The sequence below is a fragment of the Necator americanus genome, chromosome III (genome assembly GCF_031761385.1).
Source record: "Necator americanus strain Aroian chromosome III, whole genome shotgun sequence".
NCBI lineage: Eukaryota > Metazoa > Nematoda > Chromadorea > Rhabditida > Ancylostomatidae > Necator > Necator americanus.
This window is the reverse complement of record NC_087373.1, coordinates 10,957,596-10,969,687: the sequence shown is the minus strand read 5'-3', so window position 1 is coordinate 10,969,687 and position 12,092 is coordinate 10,957,596. Positions and strand designations below refer to the sequence as shown.

The following is a 12,092-nucleotide window of genomic DNA, read 5'->3' as shown; positions in this document are numbered from 1 at the left end:
AAGAGAGCATGTCACCAGTCTAAGGCAAATGTGGAGGGAGAGATATGTGGAGTAAATAAAGTTGAAGCCTAACAGATGCCTCTGTCAAGGCTATAACACTCATTTTTTTCTCACCAAATCATCACATTTTTTTGTCGAATCTTCTTCTTCTTCTTCCTAGCGTTTGTCCCGCGTTGTTCCGCCTTTCTGCTTCTTGTCTTCCATTTGGTTCTATCCATTGCATCAGTCGTACATAAACGCGCATCTATCATATCCAGCTTCACATGGTCTAATCAGCGAATCTTTGGCCTCCCACGCGTCCTCACTCCTGAAACGTCGAGCTTCAGTGCGGTTCTGGCCACAGAATCTTCCTCTCGCCGCAAGACGTGACCGAACCATCTCAGTCGAGCCCCCCTCATCTTCTCAGTTATCGTGACGACGCCGAAGATGGAGCGCACAGTGTCGTTGGATACTTTCTCTTTTAGCGTTACACCTATTGTCCACCTTAACATCCGTATCTCCGTAGCGTGTAACAGTCTTTCCAAGGCTTTCGTCGTCGGCCAGCACTCGCAACCGTAAAGGGCAACAAGACGCACAACTGTCCTGTAGATCTTCGACTTCAGTCGAACAGGTACTTTCCTGTCGCACAGTACGCCTGTTGCCATTTTCCATTTCATCCATGCCGCATTAACACGTGCTCGACCTTCTTGATCAATATCGCCTGCGGAAGTCACTTTGGATCCAAGGTACTTGAAGCAGTTCACCTTGTTTAATTCGGTGCCATCAACACGAATTGAACCATCCTCTATCCTTGGTCCGCACTCCATGTACTCAGTTCTTGATGTGTTGAGGTGCAATCCATATTTCTGCAGCCGATCCTTCCAGGACTGTACTTGTTTCTTAAGATCACCTCGAGACTCCGACGCGAGCATGACATCATCGGCAAAGAGTAGAGTCCACGGGTGCTGCTTCTGGATTTCCTTCGTTATCGTGTCCATTCGCAGTATGAACAGCAGGGGTGAGAGGGATGAACCCTGGTGAACCCCTACTTCTACAGGGAATGACCTGCTTGTTCCAGCAGCACATCGGACAACGCTGGTGGGCTTTGCATAAAGCAGCTTTGTCCACCGCACATATTCTTCTGGTACTCTATGCGACCTTATGGACATCCATAACAGCTCATGTGGGACACGGTCGAAAGCTTTCTCGACATCGAGAAAAGCAAGATGCACACTGCGGTTCTTCTCTCGATGTTTCTCCAGACGGATACGGCCAGCATGGATAGCATCTATAGTGCTACAGTCTTTCACAAAACCGCACTGGTTGAGTGAAACGCTGACAATTTTCCTCAGACGAGCCTCCAGGACACGCTCAGGAACCTTCATCGTATGGCACAGCAGTCGTGTAGGCCTGTACGAAGTGCAGTCAGCAATGTCTCCTTTCCCTTTCCAGACAGGCACGGTCACGGAAGTTTGCCAAACATCTGGAGTCCGTCCTTCTGCAACGATCTTGTTAAATAGAGTTGCGAGCCACACGGACCCTCGATCTCCTAGCAGCTTCCAGACACCAGCATGTCATCAGGACCGGTTGCCTTGTTCGACTTCATTTTTGCGAGGGCAGCACTGACTTCGACGGCAGTAATTGGTAGAACAGGACTCTCGACGCTGGGAACAGTTGGGATCGGAGGATGACAGAACTCTTCGTTACACAAGTGGTTGTAGACCCTCGCCACCTCTCCAGGATCTGACCAGGACGGCGCAGAACGGCTCCATCAGCTCCCTTAACGATCTTGCTGTGTTCCATATCCAACGTTGAGCGATGACGTGCTCTGACTAAACGATACACTGCCTGCTCCCCTTCTCTGGTATCAACCATGTCGTACACAGCCTTGTAGCGGTCCGACTTCGCCTTGAAGACTGCCTTCTTAGCCTCCCTCTTCGCCGCTAGGTAAGCATCCCGATCTTCAGGCTGACGTGTCCTCCACCAGAGCTTATACTTGGACTTCTTCTCACGAATTGCCGCCTGAACTTCCTCGTTCCAAAACCACGTAGCCTTTTGTACTTTGGGCTTACCTAGAGTCGTCTTTCCCAGAGTGTTCTCCGCGGTCAAGCGTATAACGCTGGAAGTAGACGACCACATTTCCTCCACACTACGAGTAGGGTAGGGAAGTGCAGATGGAGCCACGTACGCAAAAAATATCTCCTTTCGATCCTTCAGATTCCACCATTTGATGCGCTGTGTTTCAGTTCTTGGATGTCTCTTCCTTGGACGGGAGATTTTCAAGTCCATAACGAGCAGATGGTGTTGGGCAGCGACATGGTCTGTAGGGATGACTTTTGAATCCTGCAGAAGTCGGCGATCTCGTCGGCGTAACATCCAGAAATCTATTTGTGTTTCACGACCGCCGCTGGTGTACGTGATCGAATGCGACTTTCTTTTCCGATACTGCGTGTTAGCAATGGTCAAGTCACTTGCAACAGCATACCAAAATTCGCAACCCGTCGTCGTTGCGAGCTCCTAACCGTAGCCACCATGACAACTCTCGAACCCGTCTTTCCGAGAACCGACATGTTCGTTGAAGTCTCCTCCGATCAGAAGTACTTCTTTGCCTTCCAGGGATTGGACGTACTGCTTAAGATGTTCCCAAAAGAACGCCTTCTCTTCTTCACTACAGCCCATCTGTGGCGCATAAGCAGATACGACTCGCAATTCCACTTCTCCTGTATCTACTTTTACAGCCATCAAGCGATCCGATAGTCGATCCACTGCTGTGACGCTATTTCTAAACGACTCGTTCAATATGATACCAACGCCATTGCGATTTGATGTGCCGTGGTAGATGAGCTTGTAGCCATCGCCTAATTCCCTTGACTTGGAGCCTTTCCAGCGAGTCTCCTGTACACAACATATGTCAACACGGCGTTTTCTGAGACTGTCTGCCAGTTCACGACTTCTTCCAGTAAACGTCCCAACGTTAAGTGTTGCCAAGCGCACTGGATGTTGCTGGCGATGGCGGACTAACTTCTTTGGCCAGCTCCGTCCTCTAGCCGGTAGCCCTCGTATATTTGCCACATTGCCCGGGCAAGGACAATGCGCGTCGCTTCTGGGGTACGCCCTGGCTTCTGAAGAACACATAGTAAACATTAGCAGTATGACGCGACGGGGGTGTTGTCCTCGGTCGGCTTGTCGCACTAGCAAGCTAGCAGCCTGGCACCGGAAACGTCGTACTACCCCCTCACTTAGCTAGCCTGTAGCCTTGGCCCAAGGACTAGCCGGACACCTTTGTGGCATAGTTGAACCTGCCGAGACGAAGTCTCGCCACCATAGCTGCCCGACGGCCAGGGCCACCGCTGCGCCGCTTTGAGGCGTGAGGTAGGATTTACAGCAGATTTTTTTTTGTCGAATCTACATGCAGTTATTGCGCGATACTACTTCACAGCGGCATCCTAATCCAACGCTCCGTTTCATCGCTTTGTGGCGGCCGAGACCGAGGCGACCACTTGGGACCTGTCTCACTGCTTTATAAATCTATAATTTGCTTCTATAACTTCGTGACACAGAATCAAACAAGTACAAATATAAGGGCAAGGAATAAGAGCGATGTTTTACAGCATGGCATACTGCCACTGATCCAATATCGCTCTAGGGCATAATTACGTGGCACTATTATAGTGCAAAATAGGGAAGCTAATCCTCTCGTCACACCAGTATATGAATTCTTGTGAGATATGGTTTTAATTACTACTGCTTCGCTTTCAGCTTGTAATAGGTTAAGTTGTTTCTTTCTTTTGACCATTTTTAAACGTTAAATATTATGAACAACCTTCGTTCTCCTTTCTACTCCGAATATTTCTCAAAACCTGGCCTTAAGAAGATTTTTTTTAGATATTTCACAGCCTCGGCGCCTTCGCCGACCAACCGCCATCTATACTCAACGAAAGGATCACCGGTATGGCTTCGATTCATATATTTATGGAATTCTTTAATACAGCGATTGACTTTAAGACGACTACTGATGAGTGGAAATGCGTATCCTGTGGATACGCTAACTGTACCTACCAAGTCAATCAGTTGACACCCGACATCAAACATATACTCATGTGGTGCAAGGCGAGTGAACATCTTCTCGTGCTGCATTCCAATTGATTCAGATGTGCCCATACCAGTGAAAAGCGTGTTCATTAGGACGCTCTAAATTCTTTATTTTTTGGTTTTTCACAACCATTAGGGACCTGCCTATTTCAAATAAAACTAGCTTCGTTTCGTGCCTTGCGTTTTGTCTCGAAACTACTATGCCCATTCGTTGAGCCCCTGAGAAAGCTATAATAAAATATGAGAAATTGTACTATATGTTTTATTGCTTCGACTTAACTTTTAGGTTTACTTCCACTTTATTTTACTTTCAATGTATTTTTCTTACGATTGATTGAATTTTACCTAGCATGTAATATTTTCTCTTTTTCATAGAATCCAGTTCTTTTTTGATCGCCTAATAAGTCTTTCACAGGGACCAGCGCTTCCACGATATTACCTTGGTGAAATCATTGGACGAAAAGTTGAGAACTGTGAGATTTCCAATTAACTATGAAAAGCGGAACATGTTGTACTTGTAATCGGTTCAGTGGTGCAAATACTAAGAGACAATACTTACGAGATAGAATTGGCTTTAACAAGACTACCAACTGTTATAAGCGACAGCGTCCCGCTGAAGCAAGGATATGGTGGGTTGATCTCCTGCAGAACCTATGGATTTTGTAATGGTAGCTTCGACCTGAGAAAAAGTTGGAAAAATTTGTGATGGTATCCTCATCGCTCCTATGAGGGTTGTTCAACGACAGAAAGCTATGTAACTGACGAGGTTGGTGTCCTTCCAAGTAAACATATGCATAGAGGTGCAGATCATGAGCATGACCACGATCAATTTCTACTCGTAGGAGGTGTGAAAAGCGTGCGGTTAATGGTCTTTCTGTACGTTTCGTCCTACGAGGGATGTTAAAACGCTTGTTCACTCGCCGTAACTCTCAGCAGCCTATCCACTAGTTTCACTTAAGGGCATCAGCCCACGAATCTGGGATTGTTCGGGTTCCAGGTGGGTTATGCCTATATCGTAGATTGTGGGGAACAGGATGATTTCTTTTCTTTTTTCTTTTAATTTCTTCCCGTATCAGTGGAAACCGACGACCCCGGAATGCTGTTTCTTAAGACGACTTCTGTCGAATTGCGCAACGCTTGCTCCCTGTCTGCGATTCGTCGAAAACACATTCGGACAAATCGCAGGCGAGTGGAGGGCGTAAGGGTGGCACGCTACAATAGAGGACGTCATAAGAAACAGCATTCCGGGGTCGTCCGTTCCCACTGATACAAGGAGAAATGGACGAAATCATCCTCTTCCCCACAATCTACGACACCGTATGGGCATAACCCACCTGAACCCCTCCCCCCCCCACACACACACACACTCCCCGAAGGGTGATGCCTTTAAATGGGCTGCAAAGGGGACCTCTTTGATTTTTGTTTGCTCGCTTGAGGAGGCGCAGAGTACACAACGGTGGGGCGTTCTATTGTGCCTACTAGGGAGGAGCAAACGGAATGGCCCTTTCTCACACCGTATTTCAGGACTATTCGGGGAATAGAGCGTGCTCGCGTTCATATTCGTAATTTGCACACCTAACACTAGGTTTCTCTGGAGATTACAGCATCGTAACTTTCGTAGTATGCTTCTTTTGAACAGAATTTTTATTACCTCCGGAATGAGCTATTGACTTCGTTCATTACATTTGGGAGCTGATTCGACATTTTATTATTTCCATATATACATAACAATAATGACAAAATCATGCGCACGAGGGTCACTAGGGTGCGCAATAATGGGCAACTAACAAATGGAAGGGACTACCCTTGTGCTCTTCCGTGAAATATAGTTGTTCATCTTTATTGGTGCATTTTTTTAACCACGCAAACCACCTCTTATTACAATTACATTTGCAGAAGCCATTGTAAAGATCTACCTTCCACCTGATCAACTGCGCCAATCTAGTCCGTTACCTGTGCTGCTCAACGTGTAAGTTTCGTACTTCAGTTCACAAGGTACAAGGTTTCCATACTTTTACCGGATTGGATGACTGAGGTAGAGCACTACTTCAGGATAAAATTTACTATACCGTTTGCCTCATTTACACTCGGAACAGAGCTACCAGAAGCCTTATGGTTCTTAATCGATTTCCGCTCCTTCCCAAAATAAGAGAAATGGCTTGATAAATTCCTAAATTGAGGCAGTGGTCTAGCAAATTCTATGCTGAAGTAGCGCTCTCTGCCGTAACGAAATATCTATTATTTTTTATCTGTCTGAATGTCCGGCTAAAGCCGTACTTCAGACTTTCTGTGGAGTTCGCTCCCCTTCACTTCTCAATGAAAATTAATAGTAGTGGCATTTTCTGTAAAATTAGAATTCTTTTTTCCAGCAACGCTTTCTCCGCCTTTTCTTAATAAATAAAGACGAAAGATTCCGTAGTTTTATTTCTAAACGCATCATTCTCACATTTGTAGAATATTCAAACTTAAGCTTCAATCACTCCTTCGATACCTTTACAATACAGATGCAGTTTGATAGCATTACTCGAAGCATTGGTATTCCTCCTGATTTCCGCCAACGGTTATCACAGAATGATGTTTCAACATAAAATGACGTGGACATCATCCTTGTAATGTTAAAGATAACGTTCCCCGTCATATTATGTAAACTGCTGGCTATCATTTAAAGGCATCACTCCACGAATTTGAGGTGGTACGGATTTCAGGTGGATATTCATATACTTGGTAGTAGATTACTGAGAGGGGGTGATTCCGTCCATTTCTTCCTAATTGCTGTAAAAAAACGGCCCGAAATATGCGACGCCTGCAGAAGGGTGGCGCGCTCCAGTCGAACTCCTTGTAGAAAATAGTGCGCCAGAACGCCCGAAGCCGTACCTTTCGGGCCGTTTTTTACGGCAATTAGGAAGAAATGTACGGAACCACTCCCTCTCAGTGATCTACTACCAAGTATATGAATAAAGTTAAAGTTAAAGGATAAAGTTTCTGGCGTTAATTAATCCGCTTGGGGTGCTCCCCCACCTTCACTTCAATTCAGAATCATTTGAGGTTTACGAACGTGTATCTGGCCTATACGATGACTTGCGGTGGCTATCCGATGTGTCAAGTCAGTGCTTTTATCCTCCCAAACAAGTCTGGTACCAATTTATCGACCCCAGAGGGATGAAAGGCTTGGTGAGCACTAGGGCAGATTCGAACCTCCGATCTATCGTGCAGGAAGTACAACCTCTAACCGCTACACCACACCCGCCCCTAAGTATATGAATATCCACCTGAAATCCGTACCACCTCAAATTTGTGGAGTGATGCTTTAAAGCAACCGTTTGCTTGCGCATTTCCAATTTCTAAGGGAAGGGTCTGACCAAGCTGATGAAGGAAATGTGCGATGGAATAGACATGCTGTGGAGTACGATGAGGTGGAAACCAACACATACTGCTTTCAAGGCTACGAACAGCGTCTCATTTACCTACAGGGACATGCACGTGAAGTTAATGCGCGATACTACTGCACCACGGCGCACCAACTCGCAAACCCATTTTACCGCTCTATAATGTCTGCGCAACGCATTCGCAACGCATTCAACACCGGTGAACCCTTCAAACTCTCTTTTTGGAATTTTGTTACACACATGTGACATAATAAGACCGTTATTATATAGCATGATATCATTCTACTATTTCATTTCGTATATCATTTCGTATTACATCATCTATGACAAAGATTATGCGGTGGAGAGGTTACTGCAGTAGGAAGAATTGCAACTGCAGTGATCTCTCTACCGGAATGTGATACTATTTATTGGTCTCACTATCTAGCTCTTATTAGTGCAATAAGTAGGTGCTCTTTGAATAAATAGCCTTTTGGAACGAAAAACATGCAATAAATAATGACCCTCTTTCATTATCGCTAACATTATCCATCCACTACTTCCAGTGTTTACAGTTACGCTGGGCCTTTAGGCCCGCAGATGGCTACCGATGAATTTCTCACGATGGATGGGTTCGCAGAGTTCGTAGTCGCTTCACAAAATTATGCTGTGGTAATGGTGAGTGCGCTACGTAGGATATCAGCTAAAGGCAATATGCTTATTCTCTTCAGATAGATGGACGTGGATCGAGCGGACGTGGATGGAAATACCGAGGGGCCTTCTATGGCGCACTAGGCACCGTGGAGATCGAAGACCAAATAGAAGGGATTCGGTAGCTCTTACTCTAGTGTGACCGTTCCTCATTTGATAACCATAATTCTTAAGACAGGTGATGAGAAAATATCCGTTCCTTGACGCTCACCGTCTTTCGGTATATGGATGGTCTTACGGAGGATTTGCAGCTGCACTGATGACTGAAAAAGCGCCTGAATCATTTTTTAAATGTGCAATTTCAGTCGCTCCGGTTGCTAACTTTTTCTATTATCGTAAGTCTAAGGCTGATGTATGCATAGTTCTTCGAGGTGACCTTCGCTACTGCCTGGTATTCCAGACGGGTCGTACTCCGAAAAATACATGGCGAATGCTGAGAAGTCCGCCTACGATGCTATCGACATTACTAAAAATGTGGCAAATTTCAAGAAAACTCGCTTGCTACTGGCTCATGGATTGTATGATGGTTAGATTTCCTGTTGATGAAAGAACATCTCGTGAAGTTTGTTTTGGGCTAGTCGTAATTGCGGTGGCTTGACGTAAATGGGTAGTTTTCCTGAATCACTATTTAGTCGGTCCCGCCTCAATAGTAATCACTCGGTCCGTCTCGTCGTTTCGAGCGTAACCGCTTACATGATCAGACATCACGTAAGCGTAGCTGTAGCATCAGCCAAACACAATTTTTGACACTATGGTTAGGCGTGGTGGGGACATTTAACATACTCCACTCCTTCTTCACATCCTTCACATTTTTATCAACAAAGAATCCTTTTTTCATACGTCAGCCCCGCATTCCATGCTTGAAAGAACAATAAATGTTTGGCTTTTACATGAAAGGAAAACTCAAAAAATCTTTCGACCAAAACGCTCTTTACAACCACTACCACCTGCTCAATTCTTTTCTTCATATTCATAGATCTTGTTGATATTTATACTCATTTTTCTTCTTCCTAAATTAAAGCACCATATTTCCAGAAAACGTCCACTTCCAACACAGTGCACTCTTTATAGAAGTTCTGCAACGAAACGAAATTGACTTTGATGTTATGGTGAGTTCAGGGTCAGTTCCAAAAATGCGACAGTTTAATAGTTTCCTGCAAAGGTCTTCTCTGATAACAACGATTCTTTTCTAGGCGTTCTGATATGGCTGTGTTCTTGACGCTTTTTTTCCGACTACCACTAGAACTTATTTCGATCGATACTCCCGATATTTCAAAAAGGGCGTGTTTTGTAAATTGTTCATGGTTCACTTGAGAAATGAGATTACTTCATTACATCAATTCCCGATAACGTCCTCACCAGTATCCTAATACCGTCACGTATAGGGATTTTAAGTTACTCTTTCCAACTAAACCTACTGAACGTGGCCCCTCTCAAGAAAGTAGCTTCGTCAGACTGTGTCAATCTGAAATGAACTGAAATCAGGGAACCTAAGGTATTTCTGCGGCAATTCGAGTCAAACAACGGCCTCCATAATAAGTCGGATGTAGATCAACATGGATGTTTCCTATGTGATATCCTGTGCTGATCGTCAATTCCACGGGATCAGCGGTACTCTATCAAGCGCGATTGTGGTTTGAGACGTATTATTGAGTGAAGTGACAGGAAAGACTACTGTAGAGACCAAAGTTTAAAGCCCTTCCCATTTCTTACTCTAAATTTTTTATAATAGGTCACCAAAACCGAAACCTTCTCAGAGCTGGATAGCTAAAATGAATATAAATGAACAGCAATTTCAGGTGTATCCAGATGAAGACCATGGTATAGGACCATCCCGGTTCTCTTTGCAGGAGAAAATAGCGTCGTTCCTTGGACAATGTGCCAAAAGTGCATGATAAATTAACATTCCATCTGTAACCAACCTTGCAAAAGTTTCGGTTATTTATAGTTTCGAAGTGATTGGTTCCTCAGTTTACGTGTTGCTTGCATCTGAAAGGTGATTATTCACTGCTTCTTTAGGAAAAAATAAAGTGATTTGTGACCACTGGTGTTCTTTCAGGTACAGGTAAGCAGGAAAAACTACAGTAATAATAATAATGACAACATTGTGAACCCCCTTCAAAAATAGACGCGGCAAGTTTGGGGGGAATCTCTCGACCATCTGTCAGATGTGTAGATGTGAAAGTTTTTTTTTTTAAATTGTTTCCTCCTTGATTGCTTGCAATCGGCATTTTCTACAATGTTTGGTTCTTTTCTCCATTCTCCAATCTCGCAGGGCACCTTGCTGATTTCTCAGACGGTCTTTCTCGTCTCAGGAGGAGCAAAGAGAACAGAGCCTTTCCCCTTGCCTTACGACACATGCCCCACTTAACGTGAGGCCTTCTCTTCTCTTCTGCTGGACGATTACATTAATTTAAAGAAAAACACTACTTTTTGCCTCCATTTCAGTGTAAAAATCTGTTCGATTCCCAATTTATTTTTGTTTTTGTAAGCGGAAGAGTGAATACAAACAAGTATGAATGCTACGGCGGTAATTTGTGAATAAATTACAGGCGTAACATCCATACTTCCGAACCATTAAGTGTTACTCCCACCTTCCACAGTTACGTGTTACTTGAATCGGATGGGTGTTCGAATATTGACTACCTGTTTAGGAAGAAATAAAGAGATTTGTGTTCACTTTGATCATGAACCCCTTCCAAATAGAATTAGGCAGGAGTGACTACTACAGACTACAGCACATTCTCCATCTACTGTTCAACAAAAATATTGGAAACGACTGTGATGTTGCAAGCGTCGAGATCCCATCGCTTTCTTCTATCATCCTGTGCACAAATGAAAGTTTTGAAATTGTTTTTCTATCGACAGTTTGCAGGAGACTCGACGTTTTGTATAAAAATCAATTCTTTTTTCCAATCCCATAGTACACCTTGCTGATTTCTGGGAGGGATGCCTTTCCTTGAAAGCATCCCATTTTGAACATATTTTAGAGGAGAATTTATAACATTTTGACACATCAGGATTATCTCCCGTATATCTGCGGAGCTGCTTCTAGAAAACCGCTGCCAGCGTGAATGTCTCAATAAGTAGCCCTGTAGCGATTGGAGGAGGATTAGATAGCGGAACAAGCACCGTAAACTCCCAGGTCCAAATTGAAAACGGATCTATCTTAAAAAACGAATCTTATTCATACAGAAATATGGACTTTGGAATAAAAAAGACACTCGCATCCATGAGCACGTTCAAGCGTTCGTTCTGATTTCGGTAACTAGGGTGGAGAGAGATGTATGAATAATAGGAGATGGCAGGTGGACTGGGAAGAAGAGAAAAGAAATTAAGAGAGGAAACAAGGCGAGAGTCGCTGTTAAGGATGTTCACATCAAGGAATGGAAAATTTTGTTCTAATTTGGCTTCATTTTTAATCGAAACCAGATCTAGGGTCTGCTACATCTTCACCAAAGTTTCAGATTATCTACTGATCCGTATTCGAAACAATGACTGGCCTACCTCCACAGTGATAGACGCCAATCACGAATCAACAGCTAATTTACGCCGCGAAAAGGATAAGGTTGCTTCGTGGAACAGTAACGTTTGTTTTAGGCTTGGTCATATGAGAACAAACGACACTGTTATGAAATATATGTGTCGCCGCGGATATGATATCAAACTTAAAGGGTTTATTGAGGGGTACATAATTTAAATAGGCAATCATGACAATAAAGCATTCTGCTCTGGTCTGATATGAGCAAACTCATATACCATACTGAGCGGATTCATCAAACTCCCGTGCATGAATTGAAGTGAGATAAAAATATTTAAAAATATTTCGGAGCCCAGCAAATGTAAGTATTCAGATGTGCTATTTGACTAAATTACAGCATTTTTGATGCTAACTGTTGTGAATGTTACTTTGCGGTGGAGTGTTCATTTAAAGGTATCACCCCA

The 12,092-nt window shown here is 44.0% G+C and overlaps 3 protein-coding genes across 7 annotated transcripts; 1 reads left to right on the top strand and 2 right to left on the bottom strand.

The window, feature by feature from the left end:
• Positions 1–222: 222 nt before the first annotated feature.
• RB195_009228 (uncharacterized protein) lies at positions 223–2,355 on the bottom strand (the record flags this gene model as incomplete). 4 transcript variants are annotated; one of them, XM_064196118.1, is made up of 4 exons in its annotated part: positions 223–307; positions 376–1,477; positions 1,564–1,643; positions 1,712–2,355. In XM_064196118.1, 4 exons carry the CDS (start codon positions 2,353–2,355, stop codon positions 223–225), a joined length of 1,911 nt encoding a protein of 636 aa, XP_064047260.1. The 4 variants fall into 4 exon arrangements, with proteins under 4 accessions (XP_064047260.1, XP_064047263.1, XP_064047261.1 ...); XM_064196117.1 differs by lacking the exon at positions 223–307 and having other exon boundaries at positions 653–700; positions 744–1,477; XM_064196116.1 differs by lacking the exons at positions 1,564–1,643; positions 1,712–2,355 and having other exon boundaries at positions 273–1,364.
• A 141-nt stretch (positions 2,356–2,496) lies between these two features.
• RB195_009227 (uncharacterized protein) lies at positions 2,497–3,114 on the bottom strand (the record flags this gene model as incomplete). Its single annotated transcript, XM_064196114.1, has 1 exon — positions 2,497–3,114. The coding sequence occupies one exon, from the start codon at positions 3,112–3,114 to the stop codon at positions 2,497–2,499; it is 618 nt and encodes a 205-aa protein (XP_064047259.1).
• Positions 3,115–3,130: 16 nt separating this feature from the next.
• On the top strand, positions 3,131–10,106 carry RB195_009226 (uncharacterized protein; the record flags this gene model as incomplete). 2 transcript variants are annotated; one of them, XM_064196113.1, is made up of 13 exons in its annotated part: positions 3,131–3,156; positions 3,865–3,928; positions 3,985–4,089; positions 4,487–4,544; positions 4,602–4,700; positions 5,968–6,040; positions 8,012–8,114; positions 8,168–8,268; positions 8,322–8,482; positions 8,548–8,673; positions 9,183–9,256; positions 9,947–10,034; positions 10,096–10,106. In XM_064196113.1, 13 exons carry the CDS (start codon positions 3,131–3,133, stop codon positions 10,104–10,106), a joined length of 1,089 nt encoding a protein of 362 aa, XP_064047257.1. The 2 variants fall into 2 exon arrangements, with proteins under 2 accessions (XP_064047257.1, XP_064047258.1); XM_064196112.1 differs by lacking the exons at positions 3,131–3,156; positions 10,096–10,106 and adding an exon at positions 3,708–3,748 and having other exon boundaries at positions 9,947–10,042.
• Positions 10,107–12,092: the final 1,986 nt, after the last annotated feature.